This window comes from Hippocampus guttulatus, chromosome 15 (genome assembly GCF_054856545.1).
Source record: "Hippocampus guttulatus isolate MCC_2025c chromosome 15, RoL_Hgut_1.0, whole genome shotgun sequence".
Taxonomy (NCBI): domain Eukaryota; kingdom Metazoa; phylum Chordata; class Actinopteri; order Syngnathiformes; family Syngnathidae; genus Hippocampus; species Hippocampus guttulatus.
The window spans coordinates 1,766,455-1,792,319 of NC_141275.1; the positions used below are offsets into that span (position 1 = coordinate 1,766,455).

At 44.1% G+C, this 25,865-nt stretch overlaps 1 protein-coding gene across 6 annotated transcripts in view; it reads left to right on the top strand.

Moving 5' to 3' along the window:
* The window catches only part of tiprl (TIP41, TOR signaling pathway regulator-like (S. cerevisiae)), a 42,234-nt gene extending 20,338 nt beyond the window's left edge, over positions 1-21,896 (top strand). For 5 of the 6 annotated variants that reach the window (XM_086130484.1, XM_086130482.1, XM_086130483.1 and 2 more), the window contains 6 exons: positions 2,509-2,688; positions 3,591-3,690; positions 15,519-15,650; positions 17,423-17,518; positions 18,456-18,518; positions 21,693-21,896. In XM_086130484.1, the coding sequence (XP_085986610.1) occupies positions 2,509-2,688; positions 3,591-3,690; positions 15,519-15,650; positions 17,423-17,518; positions 18,456-18,518; positions 21,693-21,815 (694 nt within the window). In that variant the 3' untranslated portion in view covers positions 21,816-21,896. The remainder of the gene's footprint in view (positions 1-2,508; positions 2,689-3,590; positions 3,691-15,518; positions 15,651-17,422; positions 17,519-18,455; positions 18,519-21,692) is intronic. The other variant, XM_086130485.1, reaches the window with a different exon arrangement.
* The last annotated feature ends 3,969 nt before the right edge of the window (positions 21,897-25,865 follow it).

Genomic DNA, 25,865 nt, shown 5'->3' on the forward strand with positions numbered 1-25,865 from the left:
GCAGCTGAGAAAATCCTTGGTGTCTCTCTTCCCCCACTTATGGACATCTACAACTCTCGTCTGGCCCGCAAAACCATCCAGATCGCAGCCCCTTCGACCTGCTGCCATCGGGTGGGAGACTGCGATGTCTCTGTGCTCGAACCAGCAGGCTCAAGAACAGTTTATTCCACCAGGCGGTCAGGAGACTCAACTCCCTCCCTGTTCTGCCTGCACTACCCACCCACTTACCCCCGTCTTCTGCCACAGACTGTGTCCCTCCCTCAGCATCTGACATCCGATTATTGCACTTAAACAATTCACATCCTAAGCTTTAACCTGCAATAATTACAAGTGCCTTTGGTTGTCTGTTGTTTGCTATTTATTGTTTTATTTGTTTATATTTATATATTTATGTCTTTATGTATTTTTATGCAGTTGAGTTTGCTGCCCTTATTTTTAGCTGTGCGTGTTTCAATGCACTGCATGTTTTCCCTGTGGTTGAGAGAGGAAAGTAACTTCATCTGTGCTGTATGTTGCACACAGAGCATATTTGACAATAAACCTGGACTTGACTTGTGGTCATCGAAACATGGCTGTAACAAAATAAACACAATTATTTAAAACATTGTCTTAACTGCAAGTGATGCACGAGCATCATCTCACAATTTTTTTTTCTTTTCCTCTTTTCCACCCTCGACTCTTGATATTTCGACGGCATGTCCAGATATCGCAAAATAAACTCCTGCCAAATTTGCGATTGAAACAAAATGGAACAAACTACAGTCGTACCTCGGTTTTCGACCATAATCCGTTCCAGACGGCTGTTCGAAAACCGAAACCACACTCTTTGTTTTTTTTAAAAAATCTTTATTGAACACCTCTGCTCACAATGTAACGCTACACGAGGAAGCGTCACTTCCTCGTCTACCCGAGGAAGCGTCACTTCCTTGTGTAAGGAAGACGAGAGGAGTCAAGTGGTCCATTCAAGTGCGCTCAGTTTGGTTGAGAACCGATTTTCGGTCGTAATCCGAGGCATAAAAAACTCGAAATCTTTGGTCGAAAACCGATTTGGTCGAGAACAGAGACGTTCGAAAACCGAGGTTTGACTGTACAAGGGAATGTAAGAGAGACGGGTGGTTGACACCAAAGCTAGACTGATGAGAGGTCCGCACAGGAGATTAATCTGTTTTTGCATGAATAAGCCTACATTAATTTTTTAACTTATACTTTTCAAACCGTAATTATAAGTATTATATAGTTATTATTATTCCTATCATTATTAGGATTTTTTACGAGTTTGATTTTTTTTTTTTTTTTTGGTGATCCACCGCCCCACATCCTTTTTGTGCCCTAGGGGCATTGCATGATTTATTTTTGGTCAATTTGGTATGCTCTTTGGTAATGAAGCAGTCTGGTTTAATGTACCGTATTTTCCACACTATAGGGCGCACCAAAAAGGCTTCCATTTTCTTAAAAGATCACTGTGCGCCTTAAAATCTGGTGCGTCTGTATGGTCATTGCGGTAATATGTCGACCCCAAACTGCCTCCTTGCTGGAGACATGCTTACGTTATAACTTGCTGTTGGTTCAGTGAACTGAACGCTGCTTTGTTAAATACGTTTTTGTTGCAGCTCTGAAAAAAGGAGAGCGGTGGTGTTGTTTTTTTTTTTAAAAACACACACTTTATTAATGGTTTTCACAGTCTCAACATATGCAGGTACGTCTTTGTCCGTCTCTGTGCCTTCTCTTCTTCCGTTTGACTCAAGAGGCGTTCATGACCGCCTCCGAAAAACGTAAATTAACAATTCCTTCAATGAAACTACGAAAATTACAAATAATGCATCAAAACAGAAAATTAAGCGAGGAAATCACAAAATAAATTCTCTAGCCCCCCTACAGAATTTATTTTATTTCCTCGTTTGTGATTACACAACAAAGGAATAAATAACAAAAACCTCTGAGACCAGTCCAGTCTCCAACATTTAACTAACATCTGATCTTTCTGTTGGAGCTACGCTCAAGGAAATGCCAAGTAGGAGGGGGTGGGGGGCTATAGAATTAATTTAGTGATTTCCTTGCTTGATTTTTTTGTTCTTACGCATTATTTTCAATTTTGAGTAATTTCATTGAAGTACTGTAATCGTTAATTTACGTTTTTCGGAGGCGATCATGAACGCCTCTCGAGTCGAAAGCAAGGAGTGTACTTCCATCTAGTGGATGCATTGTAGATTGCGTTTTATAATCCAGTGCGTCCAATATATGAAAAAAATAGACCATTCATTGAAGGTGCACCTCATAATCCAGTGTGCCTTTTAGTCCAAAAAATACGGTACTAAGTATATGGTAGAATAGCAGAAAATAACACTGATCAAAAAGTTCAGCGTGGAATTTACAAGTATATGATAACTTGGCTCCTCCTGTCGCAGATAGAAATGTGTCACACGAGATGAAGATGGCTTCACAGCATTTATTTATTTTTTTTAAATCCTGTCCTTTCAGTTGAAATGTATTTTATTTTTTCCTTTGCAGACTAACAGAAGAGTTGAATTTGCCCGCCCTCCCAGAAATGTTATTTGGGGACAACATCCTGCGTATCCAACACTGTGATGGCTTTGGAATTGAATTCAATGCCATTGATGCCCTGAAGAGAATCCACAACACAGATGACACTGTCCAAGTGGCTTGTGCTCAACAATGGCAGGAGAGCAGGCAAGATAATCACAGCACTGGACTCCCAATTTTTCAAATAGGTGTGAATGTGTTTTGTCACATGTTGTTTGTTGTTTCATCGTGTGGACCTGATATGGACTGTTTTCAGCGTGTTTTGGCCACGACATTCGTCAAAGGAGAAGTATCTGTGCTTGGTGGTTACGCCTTCTCGGCAGCACACCTGTACCAGCACAGATTTTGATTGGGAGGAATGTCGGTGCCATTGACTGTTGGTGCTGGACAGACCTGGGGCACTTGGTGTTTTTTGCGCCTGTAATGGGCAGCATTTTTCACAACCCCGTTTTGTTCAGTGGTTATGTCGGCGCTATTGGACAGTCGGCGTTGGTGTGGCTGGATGGATGGCTGCTGAAGTTGAGGATGAGGAGAGAGGAGCGTATTTGGAACCAAGAGTCGCCGCTTGGAATTGAAATGGATTTCCATGGGAAAGGAGAAGTGAACCAATCAATTTTTTCGTCAATGAATGCTCCAGCTTCTTGTTGACTTTGAAACTTAGCTTGTAGCCGACGTGTGCACATTTTGAGCATGACGTCTCTGATCCGCTGGTTAAAGGACACTTTGATTCTCTCCTCTTTCATCTCAAACTGCTTCAAACAACAAAGCGTGTGACGGAAAAGTGGTTAGGACTGCACGACTGTCTGTGTTTTATGTTATGTGTTGTGTTTATTATTTTACTTGATGTTAACTGTTTTGTTAAGCGCTTTGTTACAGCTGCCGCTGTTGTGCAAGCGCTATATAAATCAGCATGTATTGTATTGTATTATCTTGTTATTATGAATGGGTGTTTCTTGAAATTAAACATAAACCAAAACTTAAGGAACAACAAAAACAGGACATGCAACTCGAAGGAAAAACTGAGAAAAATACTTTTGATTTTCTTCCAGAGTTGCTTCTGAACACCCTCAAGAGATGGTGAGACCATACGACTGGACATTCACCACAGATTACCGGGGCACCCTAATAGGAGAGGAAATACAGCTCAAGGTGGGTTAATAGCATATCTAATATGGACTGGAACATTAGAATCATCTTTATTGGCCAAGTATGTAGAAACACACTAGGAATTTGTCTCTGGTAGTACAGGCTACCCTAGTATTATTTCCGTAAAATAAGGGTACCGTTGTGCAGTAGTCCCACCCAATGACAGCTGTGAAACAATGTGCAGTCATTAAGCAGAGATAAAGTGATCAGACCGTAGAATTTAGAAAAGTGGTCCTTTCAAAAAGTGATGTTGAACTGAATGTTTTCCGTTCTCTACACCAACCTCCCCCCCAAAAAACAAAACTGACAATGAGATGAAAGGGGTAGAATGATTCTGAACTGCTGTAAAGTTTAAAGTCAAGATGGCGCCTGAGTAGGCAGCCGTCGGCAAGTGCTCTCATGAGCCTTGCTTTTTTTGTTGTTTTTGTGTTTGTTTTGTCACTTTGTGTTTGTTGTTACGTCGTGTGGACCTGATTTGGACTTTTTTCAGCATTTTTTTTACCAAGACATTCATCAAGGAGGAGACTCTGTGCTCGGTGGTTGCGCCTTCTCGGCAGCATGTTTATACCAGCACTGTTTTTGACTGGGAGGAATGTCGGCGCCATTTGACTGTCGTTGCTGGACAGTCCCGGGGCGCTTGTGTCTTGCGCCTGTAATGGGCAGCATTTTTCACAGCCCCGCTTTGTTCAGCGGAGAGATCGGTGCTGTTGAACGGTCTGCGGCTGGATGGATCTAAGGCTTGAGCAGCCGACGATGAGAAGAAAGGAGCGTTAGCGCGGAGCGTTGATGCAGATTTGGAAGTGTGAGTCGCGGCTTGGAGTTTGAAGCGGATTACGTGGGACAGAAGAAGTGAACTAATCTCTTTTCGTCACTGGACGCTACAGCTTCGTGTTTGCTTTCAAAACTTAGCTTGTAGCAGACGTGTGCACATTTTCAGCATGACGTCTCTGATCCACTGGTGAAAGGACACTCTGATCCTTTCCTCTTTCATCTAGAACTGCTTCAGACAACAAAGTGTATGCAGAAAATTGGTGGAGATTGCACGACTGTCTGTGTCCTATGTGTTGTGTTGTGTTATTTTTGTTTTTTTGATTTCAAAATGGCGCCGCGAGAGTGGCTGCCTTTCTAGCAGCTCCTATATTTTGTTGTTCTACTTCTTCCTTTCATAACTTTGCTGCTGTGAATTGGGAATTTCTCCATTGCGAGACTAATAAAGGTTTTCTTATCTTTGTCTTATCTTAAAGCAATCAAAACAGATGGGCACTTTACCGTATTTTTCCGGTCCGTCCTCTGTCCGCGACTCCTTATTATTCATAAAATAATTGTCCTCCGTCCCTGTCCGTCCTCATCCTTTTAAGTCGCTTCCGTCCTTATCTCCCACCAGTCCCACCCCAAAATTCTCACCATTTCACCAGCTCTTGAAAGAAAAACTCTCCACAGTAGCAGAGCTCGGGAATGGGGTGTTATATTTCATAAATAAGTCCACCTACGCCTCCCTTACAAGCACTGTAGCAGTAGGTTTAAGTCACTTTGTAAGAACAAGCAGCAATTTGAGAGCTTGTAAGCAATTCCTCAAAAAAGAAGCTTCCAGCGATTTAGTGCCACTCACAATTGAAGTTTACTGTCAAATTAATTTTAAAAAAGGCAATTGAAAGTCTTTTTTTTTTTTTTTTTTTAAACACCACATAAATTTGCTTTTAGGTCTGCTGGCTTAATGCTAACATGATGAGAAATGCTATAGACGGGAGAACACAGCGCCTGAGTGGCATTGTTATAGTGCAGTTAGTAACAGCTATTTGTACATAAATGTTACGGTGGCACATTAGACACGTAGACAGACACACTACACATCAGACAGTTTTTGGCCATGGACAATCAGAGGCAATAAGTAACAAGTGATCACTCTGTTTGTCAGGGAGATAACGAGTCAAGAAACTTAAGTGAACAAAGCAAATCAATGGGGAAAAAGAAGGCATCCAAAGAAGTCAGGGAAGTCAGGGTTAGGGTTAGGGTTAGGGTTAGGGGTTAGGGGTTAGGGTTAGGGTTAGGGTTAGGGTTAGGTTTTGCTCATTATACACTTCATTTACAATGTTGTAAAAGTTTAAAAGCCTACTTCCTGATTTATCTTTTTGCTTGCACTCACCATTTTAAACAAATGTAAATATTAGTTTAAGATAGCACAAGAAAACAAGCAATGCAGTTTTTAAATCAAGGTTTTTATTATTCAGGGAGAAAAATCCCAAACCTACATGACCCTATTCATTAATTCATTCTCCGAACCGCTTTATCCTCACTAGGGTAGCGGGGGGTGCTGGAGCCTATCCCAGCTGTCTTCGGGCAGTAGGCGGGAGACACCCTGAATAGGCTGCCAGCCAATCACAGAGACGAACAACCATCCACGCTCACACCTATGGACAATTTAGAGTGTTAAATGCATGTTTTTGGAATGTGGGAGAAAACCGGAGTACCCGGAGAAAACCCATGCAGGCCCGGGGAGAACATGCAAACTCCACACAGGGAGGCCAGAGCTGGAATTGAACCCAGTACCTCTGCACTGTGAAGTCGACGTGCTAACCACTGGACTACCGGGCCGCCTACATGGCCCTATGTGGGGAAAGATTAATTGCCCCCTTAAGCGTTACAACTGGTTAGGTCACCCTCAGCAGCAACAACCAAAATCAATAGTTTTCTGGAAGTGACATAGTCTTTCACATCTTGAATTTTTTGATAAATGGGAATGTTCGGCCTCGGTAAGGATAGGTAAACAGTTTAAAGTTGTAACTGTGTGAAGTGATTGAAAATTGTAGAAATGAGAAACAACCCCCCAAAAAATCAAATTTGTGATTTTTTTAGGGGTGGGTATTTTACTGTAATGGTGAAAATATAGAATTTATTTATTTTTAAGTGGAAATTTTTGGCATTGGTCGATATAAGATGAACAGTTTTGTTGGAACGGTTTGTATCGCTTGGAAAAAATACAAATTAGAGGGGGGAAATCATAGTAGAATTTTTGTGGGTATTTTAATTGTAAAACGTGTGAATTTTTGCCAATGGTTGTGCTAAGCAGAGCAGTTTAAAGTTGAAATCATTTGAATCTGTCAAAAAATTTAGATATTGAAGGGGATTTTTAATTTTGTGGGAATTTTTGGGGGGAAAATTTTGAATTTGTGGTCAAATTTGGCATTTGGCAAATTTCAAGTCAGAATGGTTTGAATCGGTCAAAAAATGTAAAAAATAAAAATTGTAGAGGTATATATATATATATAAGAAAAACCCTCATTTGTCCCACACTGGGGAAATTTGCAATCTACAGCAGCAAAATTGAGGGGGGCGGTGGTATAAAAGAAAAACCAAACAAAAAAATTCAGATTACCGTATTTTCCGCACTAAAAGACGCACTGGATTATGAGGCGCACCTGAAATGTGCACTGAAAATGTGCACACGTCTGCTACAAGCTAAGTTTTGAATGCAAACACGAAGCTGTAGCGTCCATTGATGAAAAGAGATTGGCTCACATCTCCTGTCCAACGTATTCCGCTTCAACTCCAAACTGCGACTCCCAGTTCCACATCCGCATCAGCGCTCTGCGCTGACACTCCTTTCTTCTCATCGTCGGGTCCTCAAGCCTTCATCCATCCAGCCGCAGACCGTTCAACAGCACCGATCTCTCCGCTGAACAAAGCGGGGCTGTGTAAAATGCTGCCCATTATAGGCGCAAAAAAAACATAAGCGCCCGAGAGCTGTCAAGCAATGACAGTCAAATGGCCCCGACATTCCTCCCAATCAAATACAGTGCTGGTATGCCCATGCTGCTGAGAAGGCGCAACCACCAAGCACTGAGTCTCCGCCTTGATGAATGTCGTGGCCAAAAAATGCTGAAAAACAATACACATCCAGTCCACACGACGCAACAACAAACACCAAGTGACAAAACAAACACAAAAACAAGAACAAAAAAAAAGCAAGGCTCATGAGAGCACTTGCCGACGGCTGCCTACTCGGGCACCATCTTGGACTTCATTCCATCCATCCATCCATCTTCTATCGCTTATCCGCAGCAGCTTTAGCAAGGAAGCCCAGACTTCCAGACTAGTCCAGCGTGTCCTGGGTCTTCCTCGGGGTCTCCTCCCAGTGGGAAATGCCCGGAACACCTCACCAGGGAGGCCTTCAGGAGGCATCCGAATCAGATGCCCAAGCCACCTCATCTGGCTCCTCTCGATGTGGAGGAGAAGCAGCTCTACTCTGAGCCCCTCCTGGATGACCGAGCTTCTCACCTTATCTCGAAGGGACACCCTGCGGAGAAAACTCATTTCGGCCGCTTGTATTCGGGATCTTGTCCTTTCGGTCACGACCCATAGCTCGTGACCATAGATGAGGGTTGGGATGTAGATGGACCGGTAAATTGAGAGCTTCGCCCTTTGGCTCAGCTCCTTCTTTACCACAACAGACCGATGCAAAGTCCGCATCACGGCCGACGCTGCACCGATCCGCCTGTCGATCTCTCGCTCCCTTCTGCCCTCACTTGTGAACAAGACCCCAAGATACTTAAACTCCTCCACTTGGGGCAAGATCTCCTCCCCGACCCGGAGGGGGCACTCCACCCTTTTCCGACTGAGGACCATTGTTTCAGATTTGAAGGTGCTGATTTTCATCCCAACTGCTTCACACTCAGCTGCGAAACGCTCTAGTAAGAGTTGGAGAGCCCTGCTTGAAGGAGCCCAACAGTACCACATCATCTGCAAAAAGCAGAGATGTAATATTGAGGCCACCAAAATAGACCCCCTCAACGCTTCGGCTGCGCCTAGAAATTCTGTCCATAAAGGTTATGAACATGTAGCCACCCTAGGTGCAGCTACTAGTGGCACCCTTCTATTAAGTTGTCAGTCAATCTATCAAATCTATTTGAGTTAGGGTGCACTACTTAAGGTCACAGCGAGATTGGCAACAGCAGACTCTAGTTAGAGTCAAGGGGAAACCTCCAACAGGAAGAAGACACACTGACTGAGGTTTTTATAAAAAAATATATTGAGTGAATATTTACAATAGGAGTAGATGGGAAACTGAACCAGAATGCATAAAGATGAACAAGGAAAAAAACATAAAGTAAGTTAAATTGTTATCAGTTCTTATCAATTGTTTTTTTGGTATCAGATCTGACCCATAAAAAAAACGACTGAGATCTCAGATTCAACAAAAAAAAAGAGGGAAATCCTTTCAACTGTCCTACCACCCTCCAGCGGACGGGTGGCTTTGAAGTCCAAGATGTCCTTCACCAACGTCCCACGTGGCATCCAATCTCCAGACTACGTAGTCCAATCTTCTGATGGTCTATGAGTCCCAAAAAAAAAACAGCCTGCACAAAGTGCGCAAGGCATTCACTAAACGTGGCAATAATCGGCTAGGGAAAATAAAGATTTTCTAAAATTGGCTCGAACGAAGGCCACAGCGCTATTCGCCGTGAGCACGTTAGCTTAGCTCGATGCTAATACACTTGCCATGGAGCGCACGTGTCGGTACAATGGTGTATCCCTTTTTCTTTCTTTTATAACGGCACAGTTATATCTTATATCAACAGAACAACAATCTCCATTTTCACCAACTTCATTCCTGACTGTTTTTTTATGTTACAAATCGAATGCTAGAAATGCTAACCGGACATATTCAACAAAAAACACTCACCAGGAACGTTATCTCTTCTAAACCCTTCTCTTGCCTTGAGAAGAAAAAAAAGAAAGATTGCCACAGGATTTAACTTGACTATCTTGTAGAGGTTCAAGGACTAGTTTTCATTTATCGTTCTTTCGTTTCGACCCGCCTGGGAAAAGTGCGAGAATGTTCTGTCTCTCTCGCTAACGGGTCCTCGCTCTGAGCGCTGCGGTGCGTTCATTGTCCCTCGGAAACAGCAGTATCACAAACAAATATCACCCTCCAGAACTAACAATAAAATAACAGTCTTATCAAGGCTGGGTTACACTCTCCCCCTCTAAACGGCATGAGTCCCTTCATGCCCCGTTACCCATCCTGGACATTATGAAGGCAATGCTGCAGCCTTCGAGAACGCAACACATAAAGCTTGTATAAAAGAATTAATGGCTAAGCTCAGTGGCTCTCCCAACTCATCATAGGTAAACTTTTTAGGTCGACGTCTTTCTCTACCAGAGCGTCGCAAGCCTACCGTCTCTACGTCAACATCATCAAGTTCGATAGCCTCAGCAATAGGTCTAGAGTCTGATGGAATGGAAACCCTGTCAGTCAGGGTGTTTGTCATGTGAGGTCTTTGGATATCAACTTCAACCTGGTCTGGACATCTAGCGTCTGTGGATGATAACTCACCACTACCCAAACCAGGAATCTCATGTTGTGAGGCCTTGTCAGATTTTTCAAAGTCAAGTGTCGATCTGTCTGGCACTGCAATATCAGAAGGTGACGCTCTGGGTTGAATATGTGTAGGATCTTGAGATTTTGGGGGAAACTTTTCAGTTTGGACATAGGGGCCCTTCGTGATTATCTGTGGCTCCCACGAGCCAATATAAGTGTCCTCTTCATCACTCTCTTCTATGTCACTGTACACTGCTTCAGCATCACCGTCGATGGTTTTCATCTTGCTTCTTTTGCTCCGTGTCCAAATCTTTCTCAAATTTCCTCCTTGAGGATCTGATTCACTTTGGTCCACAACAGGTAAGAACCCACAAGGGAGAAGTAAATCCCTGTGTAAAGTGCGGTGAGGGCCATCTCCGGTTTCTGGTTTAACAACATAAACAGGACTGTCTCTGATGCGTCTTACAACTGTGTGAATGGTTCGTTCCCAACGGTCTGCAAGTTTGTGTTTTCCTCTGATGTTAACATTCCTTACCAGGACTCTGTCACCGACATAGAGCTCAGCAGCCCTTATCTTTTTGTCAAACCGTGTTTTATTCTTCTCACCCATCTTCTTCGAGTGTTCGGAAGCAAGAGCGTAGCTCTCCTGGAGGTTGTCACGAAGAGTTCTGACATAATCTGCATGTGATTTGGGGCCACTTTTACCGGGGTAAGTACCAAGGACAAGATCAATGGGCAATCGAGGCTGCCTGCCGAACATTAGTTCATATGGGGAATAACCTGTTGTGTCATTTTTTGTACAATTGTAGGCATGTGTCAAGGGCTTCACAAAGTCTCGCAAATGGGATTTGTCCTTTTCCTCTAATGTGCCCAACATGTCGAGCAGGGTCCGATTATAGCGTTCTACTGGGTTTGCCCGGGGATGATATGGAGTGGCACGAATCTTTTTTACCCCGACGAACTCACAAAGCTCCTTGACTAACTTAGATTCGAAGTCTCTGCCTTGATCACTGAGCAGGCGACAAGGGAAGCCATATGGAATGATCAAATTATCCCAAAGAGCTTTAGCTACCGTCTTAGCTCTCTGGTCTCTCGTAGGCACTGCTATGGCAAATTTCGTAAAATGATCCGTCAATACTAACACATTTCTTGTGTCTCGACTGTCTGGCTCAATGGACAAGTAATCCATACACACTAATTCAAGGGGATAAGTTGCATGGATGTTCTCCAGTGGAGCAGCCCTCTGGGGAATCCCCTTCCTCATGACACATCGGGGACATCTTTTGCATTTGTCTTCAATGGACAGAGGCATTTTTGGCCAGTAAAACCTAGCTCGTGCAAGATGTAGGGCACGGTCAAAGCCAAGGTGACCAATCTCATCATGTACACCTCGCAAGGCTCTTTCACGGTACTGATGAGGTAATACCAACTGGTAGACAGGTGAATCTTTGTCTTTACACTTGCGATATAACACCCCATTACTGAGCTCCAGTTTGTTCCATTGGTTTAGCATGGCTTTAACATCAGTAGATTCACGCTTCATTTCCTTGGGTCCAGGTTTCACACCTCCTTCTAACAAGGTAATGACGCGAGCAATAGAAGGGTCAGCTCCTTGTTCTGTGCGCCAATCGGCATCTGTCATTGAGGGCAAGACGTCTTCCCCATAGGCTTCAGGAACTGCTGAAGGGTCAATAGCTAGGGACTCCACAACAACAACCGGTTCTGATGGAAATGGAACAGAATGGCGCTGACACAATGCAGTGAAAGTTCCATGGTCTACTTGGTTGGATGCCTCAATGAGGTGTTCTTTCATGTCATTAATTCGAGTTCTCTCCTTGCAAAAGGCCTCGTCTTCATGAGGTGGCTCTTGTGGCCGCCGGGACAAGCCATCAGCGTCTTTGTTTGCTTGACCTGCCCGGTACTTAATGGTGAAATGATACATAGACAAGGCAGCCAACCATCTATGTCCAGCTGCATCCAGTTTGGCACTTGTCAAGACATATGTTAGGGGATTATTATCAGTCAGGACAACAAAAGAGGAACCATACAGGTAATCATTAAACTTGTCGCATACGGCCCACTTGAGGGCCAAGAATTCAAGTTTGTGTGTGGGATAATTTTGTTCACTTTTGGAAAGCCCCCGACTAGCATAAGCAACTGCTCGAAGCTTCCCTCCCTGCTGTTGATACAGCACAGCTCCCAAACCATCCTGACAAGCGTCAGTGTGTAGTATGTATGGAAGTTGTGGGTCTGCAAAAGCGAGAATAGGTGCTGAGGTAAGTTTCTCAATGATCGAATGAAAAGCTGTCTCACACTCTGGAGTCCAGAGGTCAGCAAGTGAGTGATTGGGACGACGGGACAACTGGGATGGCTCTCGTTTGTAAATCTTTCCTCGTTTCTTTGGTGGATGATAGTTTGCAGTGAGGCGGTTAAGGGGTTTAGTTATCTTGGAGTATCCTTCAACAAAACGGCGATAGTATCCAGCGAAGCCTAGAAAACACTTCAATTCTTTGAAAGTAGATGGACGTGGCCAGGTTTTCAAAGCTGAGATTTTGTCAAAGAAAATCAAATAGACTAACCTGTCACCTGTGTCTTAGGGGTTGCGTTGGAGGTAACTAAGCTGCTATGCCAATCTCCTGGCTAGCTCCCCAAATTGTGTAGCCACCCTAGGTGCAGCTACTAGTGGCACCCTTCTATTAAGTTGTCAGTCAAGGGAAAGTGTGTCAATCTATCAAATCTATTTGAGTTAGGGTGCACTACTTAAGGTCACAGCGAGATTGGCAACAGCAGACTCTAGTTAGAGTCAAGGGGAAACCTCCAACAGGAAGAAGACACACTGACTGAGGTTTTTATAAAAAAATATATTGAGTGAATATTTACAATAGGAGTAGATGGGAAACTGAACCAGAATGCATAAAGATGAACAAGGAAAAAAACATAAAGTAAGTTAAATTGTTATCAGTTCTTATCAATTGTTTTTTTGGTATCAGATCTGACCCATAAAAAAAACGACTGAGATCTCAGATTCAACAAAAAAAAAGAGAGGGAAATCCTTTCAACTGTCCTACCACCCTCCAGCGGACGGGTGGCTTTGAAGTCCAAGATGTCCTTCACCAACGTCCCACGTGGCATCCAATCTCCAGACTATGTAGTCCAATCTTCTGATGGTCTATGAGTCCCAAAAAAAAAACAGCCTGCACCCCAATCTTCTGATGGTCTATGAGTCCCAAAAAAAAACCAGCCTGCACAAAGTGCGCAAGGCATTCACTAAACGTGGCAATAATCGGCTAGGGAAAATAAAGATTTTCTAAAATTGGCTCGAACGAAGGCCACAGCGCTATTCGCCGTGAGCACGTTAGCTTAGCTCGATGCTAATACACTTGTTATGGAGCGCACGTGTCGGTACAATGGTTTATCCCTTTTTCTTTCTTTTATAACGGCACAGTTATATCTTATATCAACAGAACAACAATCTCCATTTTCACCAACTTCATTCCTGACTGTTTTTTTATGTTACAAATCGAATGCTAGAAATGCTAACCGGACATATTCAACAAAAAACACTCACCAGGAACGTTATCTCTTCTAAACCCTTCTCTTGCCTTGAGAAGAAAAAAAAGAAAGATTGCCACAGGATTTAACTTGACTATCTTGTACAGGTAGAGGTTCAAGGACTAGTTTTCATTTATCGTTCTTTCGTTTCGACCCGCCTGGGAAAGGTGCGAGAATGTTCTGTCTCTCTCGCTAACGGGTCCTCGCTCCGAGCGCTGCGGTGCGTTCATTGTCCCTCGGAAACAGCAGTATCACAAACAAATATCACCCTCCAGAACTAACAATAAAATAACAGTCTTATCAAGGCTGGGTTACAAACAGATTCGGTGACAAAGGGCAGCCTTGGCGGAGTCCAACCCTCACTGGAAAGGATTCCGACTTATTGCTGGCAATGCGAACCAAACTCTGACATCAGTGGTATAGAGACCGAACAGCCCGTATCAGGGGGTTCGGTACTCCATACCCACGAAGCACTCCCCACAGAACTCCCCGAGGGACACGGTCAAACGCCTTCTCCAGGTCCACAAAACACATGTAGAGTGGTTGGGCGAATTCCCACATACCCTCGAGGACCCTGCTAAGGGTGTAGAGCTGGTCCACTGTTCCACGGCCAGGACGAAAACCACACTGCTCCTCCTCAATCTGAGGCTCGACTTGCTGACAGACCCTCTTCTCCAGCACCCCTGAATAGACCTTATCAGGGAGGCTGAGGAGTGTGATCCCTATGTAGTTGGAACGCACCCTCCGGTCCCCCTTTTTAAAAAGAGGGACCACCACCCCAGTCTGCCAATCCAGAGGCACTCTTCCCGATGACCACGCGATGTTGCAGAGGCGTGTCAACCAGGACAGCCCCACAACATCCAGAGCTTTGAGGAACTCCGGGCGAATCTCATCCACCCCTGGGGCCTTACCACCAAGGAGCTTTTTAACCACATCGGTGACTTCAACCACAGAGATAGGAGAGCCCACCTCAGAGTCCCCAGACTCTGCTTCCTCCAAGGAAGGCGTGCTGGTGGAGTTGAGGAGGTTTTCGAAGTACTCTGCCCACCGGCTCACAACGTCCCTAGTCGAGGTCAACAGTGCCCCATCCCCACTGTACACGGTGCTGGTGGTGCACTGCTTCCCCCTCCTGAGACGTCGGATGGTGGAGCAGAATTTCCTCGAAGCCGTCCGGACGTCGGCTTCCATGGCCTCATCGGACTCTTCCCATGCCCGAGTTTTTGCCTCGGCGACCACCGAAGCTGCATTCCGCTTGGCCAGTCGATACCCGTCAGCTGCCTCTGGGGTCCCACAGGCCATAAAGGCCCGATAGGACTCCTTCTTCAGGTTGACGGCATCCCTTACTGCTGATGTCCACCAGCGAATACGGGGGTTGCCGCCACGACAGGCACCAACCACCTTATGGACTTGGACTTCAATGGGATGGTTCACAGATATGTGGTCTACATTTAGATGTTTGTAGTTATTAACGTTTATTGCATCGAGGGACCTTTCTGTTTGAGTGTGAAATGCCGGCCGATATTTGATTGCACCTGGCGTCTCACCGACCGCGGGAGTTGACAGATTAATCTCATGTTCCCGTTTTGATCCTATCCGTTTGAACCACAAATTTTCAGTGCATTGCAAGTAAGAATGTAAATATGAAATCACAAGCATCTGCCTGTTACAGTGATGGAAGTCATCAGCCCACAATACACAATAAATCAATGGCCGCGTTTTAAACTATCGATTGCTTAATGCAAATTAATCACTCACCATTATTTACATCGAGACTTTTACATTTTGTAGCGAATGCTTTCCCGAGGCAATTTTGATGGACAAATCGTCCCTTCGCCCGGAGTGGTGAATATAGGGAATAGTTACTCAAGTTACTTTTGACAGGAGTCTCTTTTTCTGTTATTGTCAATCTTAATATTTTCTGCTACTAACTGTGTCTGTTTCTTTCTTGCTGATTTTCAAGGTGGCTGAGACGACAGAAAGAATTAACTTGGAGAAGCTGAGGGCCCGTGAACAGATTGTGTTCTTTGACGAGGTCCTACTCTTTGAGGATGAGCTGCATGACCATGGGGTCTCAATGATAAGTGTTAAAATTGTAAGTGCTGTCTTGATACGGTTCACGTTATGATGATTATCACAATATTGTGGGGAGGTTGGCAATATAAAAAAGCTCACGGAACTGTGTAAACATTCATGATATTGTGTAAAAACAAACAAACAAACAAAAAGTTAAATGGCATTGGAATCCCATTTTTTAATTTTTTTTAAGATCAAAGGCTTGCGTCACACTGCAGGCAAATCTGACCCAGATTGGATTTTTATACGACCTTTATGTGTTTTTTTCCTTCTCACAGTTTGAGCGATTCAATAATGATTGATTTTTTTTTTTTCAAATCCAAGCTGGGCCAGTTTCGTATGTGGTCCTGGATTGGGTACTTATCGAATTTTTGCAATGTGACCGCAGTCCGAACGGGCAGGTCCACTATCCGACATAGACGTTATCAGATGCGCTCCACACAGGCAAAGGTTACAGTATTGACTTTATATCTTAATTAATATTTTCCCCCTTGAAACAAAAAACAAAGCAGACATTTGTGGTGATACTAGTAATGCCGCCATGTAGACCAGGGGTGCCCAACCTTTTTTGACCGAAGATCTACTTTTCAAGCAGCCAATATCGCACAATAGACCCGTTCTCGCACGTGCATGTCCACACACATCCGCATATGCACACACACACACATTCCTTGATGAGCAACAGCCCTAACATGAACGAAACAGAAAAATAAACTAAGATTCAAGACTCGTATGGCCAAAGTGTATAAAAAGGAAATCACTGTCTACTTTAGTGAGACCTGACACAGGGAGGCTAGGATGCACTTTTGTCGCGTGCCAAGCGCAGAAACATCACTATATCGTACCTCGCATGTACTGTTTTAAAATGCTCCTCCTGGCATTCCCGATTCCCTTTCTTTGCCAATGCCATCTTTGCATTGCAGGCAAACAACAATGAGAATAAACAAAAAATAGCTCTGATCACTCCCTGCAATTGCAGACTGCTGACCGCTCACAACTTCCTGTGATGCAGGTCATGTGCCACTAAATAAATTGGTCCAAGGTGTTCTACTTTATTTATTTTGAATACTTTTTTTGTGGACGCAAGACTGATTCTGTATTCTGTAATGTACACTAAGACAAAAATATTAATAATGTGCGGTTGACATGGGACCATTCCATGGACTACTGGTCGGCGACGATCAACTGGTTGGGCAATCCTAATGCAAATGCTTAATTTATGATGTGCGACAATGACATGATGTCTATGTAGTTAACGATACCGTATTCGCTTGAAGTGGGCGAAACGCAATCTTCTTTGATGGACGCATGCTCCTTTTAATATCATGACACCGATTATATTGTGAAAAATCTAATGTAGTGATGATAAATGTATAATATAATCACAATATTTTTATGCTATTGTTCCTTTTTTTTGTGCCCTTAAAGCAACAGCGCGAACACGCCATAGTTGCTCTCAATCTCTTTTTCATGGGGTTATTTCCTTGTGACAAAACTATCTAGAATCTACACTCTAGACCTCGTTGAGACTGTCTCATAACTGACCTGAGAATCCTAAGTATCTCAAGTTGAACTATGGTTGGTGGTCAGATATGCTTAGAATCATTGTGTGTGTTGTGTTCAGCACATCACAGCAAAGGTAGAAGTGATATTGTCCCCTGCCCAATCGGTTTTCAGCCTTGATAAAAAATATGCTATTTTTCATCACTTTTTCTTTTGCACTCTATTTTCTTAAATTTACACTATTTCGTGTGTGCCTGTGTGTATGTGATGTGATGCCATGCCGTGCAGAGGGTGATGCCCACCAGTTTCTTCACATTGCTGCGTTTTTTCCTGCGAGTGGATGGTGTCCTGATCAGAATAAATGACACACGCCTGTATCATGAGGTAAGTTGACAGGACATAAGGCTAAAGAAAACGCAGCGGCATGTGCCACATCTTTTTTTTTTTTTAACCAAAAAATACGAACACAATGGGAAATTAGGTGATCCATTTAAAGGGCAAGTGTGAAGTAAACTAGGCCAACCATCTTTTGAGTAATACTTACGGATAAAACTATAAAAGTAGCATACTTTTTTTGTTTTAACGCAACCACCCATGTTCATAGTTAGACCCATAGAAACACTCTTCATCACAAAAATGCTCTTGTTTGGCAATCTCCAGCAAGTGACGTCATTCACAGAGTTGGCAGTCAGCCATTGTTGCATTGTTGATTGTCCCGTTAACTGGTCTTTGCCATTGAGTTGTTCGGCGAAATGCCTCGGCGCTGTGTAGCGATGCATTGTTCACATTCAGGCAAACAATTGTTTGAGTGCCCAAAAAAAAAAAAAAAAAAAAAAAAAAGAATAGGGAACATAAATGGACCAGGTTTGTTCTCGCAAAGCAAATACATTTCATGCTGGTGTTACAAGCACTCTTTTCTCAACCGGTTTGCTTGTGATAAGGGTTTGCAAAAGGTGGATGTGACAACCAATAACTCTGGCTGTTGTTTATGAAAATGTTCGATTCGAAGTATTATACGAGTACATGGATGTAATCCTATCCAAAAACATTCCAACTATATTGGTGCATGGATGGAATCCTCTGTCATGGTTTGCAACTAATAATGCTGCAGAAGGCCTGCCGATATATTGTGCGCAGTGCCCGTACAACGCAACCTTAGGGCTGGCATCCGGTTCAGGGTGTCCCCCGCCTCCTGCTCCAGCACCCTCCGTGACCCTTGTGAGGAGAAAAGCGGTTCAGAAAATGGATGGATGGATGTATTTATTTAGTTGTCTAATTTTTGAAACACTTGAAGACAATTTGTCCTTTCTTTTGCTTCCAGGCTGGACAGAAATACATGTTAAGAGAGTTCTGCACAAGGGAAAGTAACATAGCTGAACTGAAGGTAAACTTTGTACAACAATCTAAAGCCCGCCACATCATTTTATGTGGCCCGCAAAAAGCAAAGATGTCAACTTTCATGACATTTCCTAAAATCGCTACCAAAATTTTTTATTCTCATTTGTAATATATAAGAATGATACTGTAAGCATTTTCTTCTTACCAAACTCCTCATTACAGTAACTTGAACAATAGGTGAACAAATCCTTATTCTTGGCTTCTTTATATGGTTTCAGTCATCACGGCCCTCCAAGGGAAATTGTAATTAAAATTTGGCCCGCGACAAAAATGTGTTTGACACCCTTGGTCTAAAGCATGTTCCACATCAGACCTGGGCAGCTAGGTCCTGCAGGTCACATCCGGCCCCGCTCCACTGTCTGACAGTCTCTCACTATGTTTTGGTAGTCCAAATGAAGTGCACACTGTATGGTGCTTTTATTTTGAAAATGCTGGTTTTATGTTGATGTTTGATTTTGATTATTTTCGCTACATTTGGTGACTTTTCAACCCCTCTGTGGTTCTGTTGGGCCACCACAGTTTGGCCTGTGGTGGCCCCTACAGAACTAGCACTGGCCATTAGTGCACTTCAGGTGGTCCGACACTGTCACGTGGTGGCCACCGTTAACATTGAAACCTGCCCTTTTGCGACTAAGTTATGTTAGCAACATTTGTGTTTTCCAAATGCTGGGGGGAGGAGGTGGATTTACTCTAATAATACGCGTATCAATGCAGACTGTAGACAGAAATTCATTTTGATAATTTTGCCAGGCCTGATGTTTCATGAGTTTTCGTGCATGTTTAGACCCTCAAATTGCATGTCTCTTATCAAATTTGGAAAGACTGCTGGCGTAACTACCAGCTCACAGTAAAAGAGGCCAAAAGAGAATATCTGTCGGACCTTATTGAAGCTAACCGTCACAACCCACGCACACTATTTAAAACGATAGATTCTGTACTCAAACCCCCTCTGCCTACTTGCTCGGATTCTTCACCCGAGATGTGCAACAGATTCCTTCAGTTTTCCATTGATAAGGTCTCTACAGCTAGGACTCCGGTCTCAAATACCGCATCTGACCCCTCTGTCCATGTTCCATGTTCAGCTGTGCTAAATTCTTTTGAAACTGTGTCCTTGGCGCTTTTGGAGGATGTAGTTCGCCAGACGAAGCCATCTGGCTCCCCTTGCGACTCTCTTCCCCCGCACTTCTTTCAGGAGGTTCTCCCGAGTGTTGGCGCATCGGTCTTGGATATCATCAACAACAGCCTCTCTTCTGGTGTAGTTCCCCAACAGTTTAAACATGCTGTGGTCCAACCCTTGATCAAGAAATCTGGTCTTGATCCAGATGTGCTGTCAAGTTTCAGGCCCATTTCCAAACTGCCTTTCATTTCCAAAATTCTGGAAAAAGTGGTGCACATGCAGTTGAAATTTTTCTTGGATGAACATAACATCTTGGAGGTCTTCCAGTCAGGTTTCAAGACGATGCATAGCACGGAGTCAGCCCTGTTACGCGTTTCTAATGACATCCTCCTGTCAAATGACTCTAGAGACCACGTGTGTCTAGTTTTATTGGACTTAACTGCAGCATTTGATACAGTGGATCACAGTATTCTGCTGACTCGTTTGCAGCACTTGGTGGGCATTGGCGGCAGTGCTCTTGAGTAGTTTAGGTCCTATTGAGCTGACATGTGGAGTTCCACAGGGCTCAATTCTGGGGCCTCTGCTGTTCTCGCTGTATCTGCTCCCATTGGGTTCCATCTTAAGGAAACATGGTATTCCCTTCCACTGCTATGCAGATGACTGCCAGATCTATGTCCCACTGAGCAAGAAAGACGCCTTCTCATTAAGGCCACTCCTATCCTGTCTGGAAGAAATCAAAACCTGGATGGCACAAAATTTCTTGAAATTGAATGAAAAGAAGACAGAGGTGATATTGTTTGGTCCCAGTGGCCCTTGTACATTCCATCCTGTAGACTTGGGCCCCCTGTCTCCTTATCTTAAGTCAACAGTCTCAAACTTGGGCCTTAAACTGGACAGTGATTTCAAACTCGATCGGCAAATTGGTGCTGTTGTTAAATCCAGCTTCTTTCACCTTAGACAGCTGGCCAAAATAAAACCTCTCCTCTCACATGAACACTTTGAGACAGTAATTCATGCCTTTGTCACATCCCGGCTCGATTACTGCAATGCCCTTTAATTTGGAGTCAGCCAGTCCTCCATTAAGCACCTTCAGCTGGTCCAGAATGCCGCTGCTCGCCTCTTGACTGGTACTCGTAAGAGGGAGCACATAACTCCTACTCTGGCATCCCTTCACTGGCTCCCCATTCATTTTAGAGTTATTTTCAAGATCCTCTTATTTGTTTTCAAATCTCTGAATAATCTCGCACCACCTTACCTCTCTGAGCTCATCCGCCCCTACACACCCGCCTCAGGTCTGTGGACCAGACATTATTAGAAGTACCAAGAACTAAACTGAGGCTCAGAGGGGATCGAGCCTTTTCTGTTGCTGGTCCCTCTCTCTGGAATGACCTCCCACTGAACATTCGGCAAGCCTCCTCGCTGCCCATCTTCAAAATCCTCCTCAAAACTCACTTGTATTCTTTGGCATTCGACTCAGCATGACTTAGATTTGTTCCTGGTTTTACTGTTTGGTGCTTTCTACCGCCTTTATTACCGATTTGTCTTACTGTTTATTGTGCATGTTAAATTGCTCCATGTACAGCACTTTGTATGCAGCGATGGCTGTTTGAAAGTGCTCTATAAATACTGTTGACTTGACTTGACTTGACTCAAAAGTAGTGTTTTCTTGGCGAATGACGTGTTACTATGGCAACAGCTTTTCACAAAGTCCGGAAAATACGGTAGTTCCTCATAAAGTGGACATACAGTATGTCATGCTTAAACACTCCTATTCACCACCAACCCAAATGACATAAGAGCTTCTTTGCCATTTAAACATCCTGTGTCCATTACATAATTGTGCACCTTGCACATTATTTCCACTGGAGAGGTCCCACTGTTCCCTTAAGTTTGGAAAAGGATTTTTCAAAAGTCAACTCAAAATATTACAAATGAAATTTAAGACGGCTGTCAGTAAACTTTACAATGCAGAACAAGTTCATAAAAAAGTTATTTTTAAAAATTGATATGTCGTAACATTGTTTTTTCCCCCCTGTCTTTCAGAGTGTTCCTCCTTCATTGTACACTGATCCGAATGAGATTGCTCAACATTTAACTTTCAAGCTCAGAGAGTGTGAGAAGTTGGAATTTCCGGAGCAGGAGCCTGCTAATGAAGACCTTAAATGACCAGTTTATTCTTCATTTTTTTTGTTGAACGTTGAACGGAACAGTAAACTGACTTGTTCAAATAATAAATAATACAGTCACCATCGTGTATGTAAAGTTAGTCGATATATGCATGCACTCAGCATACTAGTAGTGCCAAACAGCCCTCCACCACACGATATTCCAATGTTCCAAGACAGGTGAATGAAGGAAAACACTGGGGATATTTTTGGTGAGGAATTCACATCTTGTATATACACACACAGTCACACAAAACCTTGTGTAATTTGCAGGGTAACGCACATGCACACACCCACTTACACTCGCACACAAGCACACACCTCTGCATGTGAGCACAACATCACACTTTCAACTCACTAACTCACTCCCTCCTGTATATATTTCACTTTAATAGTTGTATGTGTATATAAACGATTATTTTGATTTCAAAAGCCCTTTTTGCCATGTTATGTTCCTTTGGAGAAGGAAAGTATTATTTCTATATTTGAGCTGATAGAAAAGGGAAAAAAATGTGGCGTTAGTTTTGCTTGAAATGTTTTTACAAAAGGATACTTTTTTTCCCGGAAATTTTATTTTTTATGAAACTAAGCTAGAATGCTGATAATACATGAAAAAGCTAAACACTATACGATCTCTAATCCTTCTTTTAGGTTTCTTCATCTTACAAGAATCTTTGGACGTTGCAAAATCAGCCAAAATCCAGTAAAACGGTTGGTACTAAAGGTGCTCCAATGAAAATAATTGGAGTAAATGAGTGAATGCTGAACGGTACAGACAGGTTTTGGAAACTTATGTTGCCATCCAAGCAACGTCTTTTTCATGGACTCCCCGTTTAATTTCAGCAAGACAATGCCAGGCCACATCCTGCACATTTTACAAAAGCGTAGCTTCATGGTAAAAGAGTGCAGGCACTAGACTTGCATGGCTGCAGTCCAGACCTGTCACCCATTGGAAATATGTGGCGCATTATGAAATACAACAAGGCCGTGGATTGTTGATCAGCTGAAGCTGTACATCAAGCAAGAACGGAAAAGAATTCCACCTACAAAGCTGCAAACCATTAGTGTTGTCAGTTCACAAATATTCATTGAATTTTGTTCAAAGAAAAGGTGATGTAACACAGTGGGACATGACTCTATCCCAGATTTTTGGAGGGTGTTTGAGCCATAAAATTCAAAGATTAAAGTTGATCAGTTTGAACATTAAGTATCTTGTCTTTTTAGTGCAGGGGTCAGCAACCCAAAATGTTGAAAGAGCCATATAGGACAAAAAAACAAAAACAAAAAACAAATATGTCATCAGGCGCCGACAAGTATGGCAGCCTCGGTTACACGCTCCCGAGTATTAGCCCTGTTTTTGTCATTTTCATTAGTTTTTGGGGACCCTATGCGGCTTACTTACACGAGGGAAAAGTTGCTTAGCATTGGGGAGTCTACGCTCGGACTTTTTTCACCAGCACACGGAAATCCACAAGGTTTTTCAGAGCTAATAGCGAGCGGAGCGGCTGCGCTGTACGGAGCATGGAAACGCCGTCGGAGAAGGGGGAAGCGAGCCGGTGTGCTAGTCAAGCTGCGGCAGCGTGGATTTCGAACCCCGCTCCCATCGATCCATCTTGCTAATCTACGTTCTCTGCCAAACAAGATGATGAACTTCTTCTCCTCACAAAGACCAACAAAACCTTTGCACGTTCTGCTGCGCTCTGCTTGACTGAAACCTGGCTCAGTGACCGCCACCCGGATTCCGCGCTACATCTACCCGGCTTCCGCCTACTCCGAGCCGATCGCGACACGGAGCTATCAGGGAAATTGAAAGGTGATGGAATTTGCTTCTATATCAACGAAGAATGGTGCACTGATGTCACGAAGCTCGACGCACACTGCAGCCCGGACCTGCAGTCGCTGTCTTTGAACTGCAAGCCATTCTATTCGCCCCGTGAGTTCACCTCATTTGTACTAGTCGGTGTTTACATTGCGCCACAAGCTAATGCTAACACGGCGATACAAACGCTAGCTGAACAAGTAAACAAACTCGAACTAAAATATTCAGAGTCACCCCTGATCATTTTGGGCGCTTTTAATAGGGCACATCTTAACCGTGAACTTCCCAGATATAAGCAACACATCGACTGTTTCACCAGAGAAGGCAACATTCTAGACCACTGCTATACAACACTCAAAAATTCATACCAATCGATCGCCCGCGCAGCATTGGGTCTTTCTGACCACAATTTAATACACTTAATACCTATATACGGACAGAAACTCAAATGTGTTAAACCGGTTGTTAAGACTGAAGAAATGGATGTTTCTGGATGTTTGTTGCAGAATAACAAGACACCGGACACCAGAGTGTTCGTTATGTGCCGCTGTATTCAAAAACTGCCGGCCGTACAAACAAGCGCACGCACTTCCCCCGTGCTGCTGGGGCAAACCATTCTGAAAGAGGGGGGTTTCACTCCCCCTAACAATAGGGAAACCAGAAAACATAACATTTTCAACAAACAGGTAAATCACAGTCCCTTCCCAGGACGCGCACATAGCTTTCAAGTCCAGTCTGTTAGGCGCTCTCACAAGTCTACCACTGGCCGTCCTGTACACTGGCACAAGTGCTTGTGGTGGTGAGTCATCTTGAGGCTGGTGTCCCACAATCCGCCTGTGAGGTGCAACTTCCTGGGTGACTGTGTCAGAGTCTTTCTTGACGTCATTCTCAACCGCATCGCTTGGTGAAACTCTGGGCTGTACAGTGGGTGAACTGTTGTGCTGATGCTCAGGGCGCTGTTCAGCGACTCTCTCTGCTGGCCGTAGGTGCACACGGTTGCGACGGTAAAGTGTCCCCTCGACGTCCACCAGATACGACCTGGGGCCTATCTGTTGCAAGCAAACTCCTCTTCTTCACCTGGCCGTCCTGTCCCCAGGCAGTGGCTTCATCCTTATGTCTTCTCCGATACACAGCTCAGGCAGGTCTCTTGCCGATCGGTCATACCAGAGCTTGGCTGTCTGATGTTTCACCCGTAGTCGGTCCGGGACCCCCGCGACCACTCTTGGCTCTAAGAGAGTGTCAGCAACCGGGAGCGGAGTCCTCAGTCTGCGCGACATCAGTCTCTGAGCGGGGCTGCTCATCATTCCATCCGTAGGCGTGTTCCTCCATTGTAAGATGGCTAGCCATGGGGCAGTGCCTGCACTGGCTGCCTTCTTGCACAGGCTTTTTACTATCTTCACAGCTGACTCGGCCTTTCCATTCGATTTGGGGTATCTGGGAGAGGACATTACGTGGTCGAAGTCCCATTCTTTAGCGAACTTCCTGAACGTCTCGCAGTCAAACTGGGGGCCCCGATCTGTAATCACCCGGTCTGGCTGTCCATGACGAGCAAACTGGGCCTTGCACCTCAACACTGTGGTCCCCGCTGAAAGATCCGGAAGGAGCTCTATTTCCCAATAATCTGAATAATGGTCTACCATAATCAGAAAGTCTTTGCCGGCTAGGGTGAACAAGTCCATGCTTAGAATCTGCCATGGTCGTGTCGGGAGCGCATGGGACATCATTGTCTCCCGCTGCTGGTCATGTGCGTATTCGTTACAGGCTGAGCACTGGCTCACATAGTCCTTTATTTCACCTTGCATGTTGGGCCAGAACAGTGTGTCCCTGTCCTGCCTGTAGCAGGCGTCTGCCCCTACATGGGTGGCATGTATGCGTTTCAACATTTCTGGCCTCAATGATTTTGGTACTATGACTCGCTGGCTTTTGAAAAGCACTCCATCCTGTGCGCTGATTTCATCCCTCATTGACCAGTATTCTCTGATTGCCAAAGGAGTCTCTTCTCTGTTATCTGGCCAACCCCGGAGTACCACCTCTTGCAACAGCTGAAGATTTTCATCCCCCTCAGTGTGCTCTTTTATTTGTTTCAGTCTCTGGCTAGTGACGTTCAGATACTCAGCCTGATTTATGTGTTCAGTCTCCTCCTGCGCTCTCTGTAGGCAACAGATTGTTTCTTTCTTATATTCTGCGTCAGGTCCACGTGGTGCAGCTGTGGCCCTGCTCAAAGTGTCACTG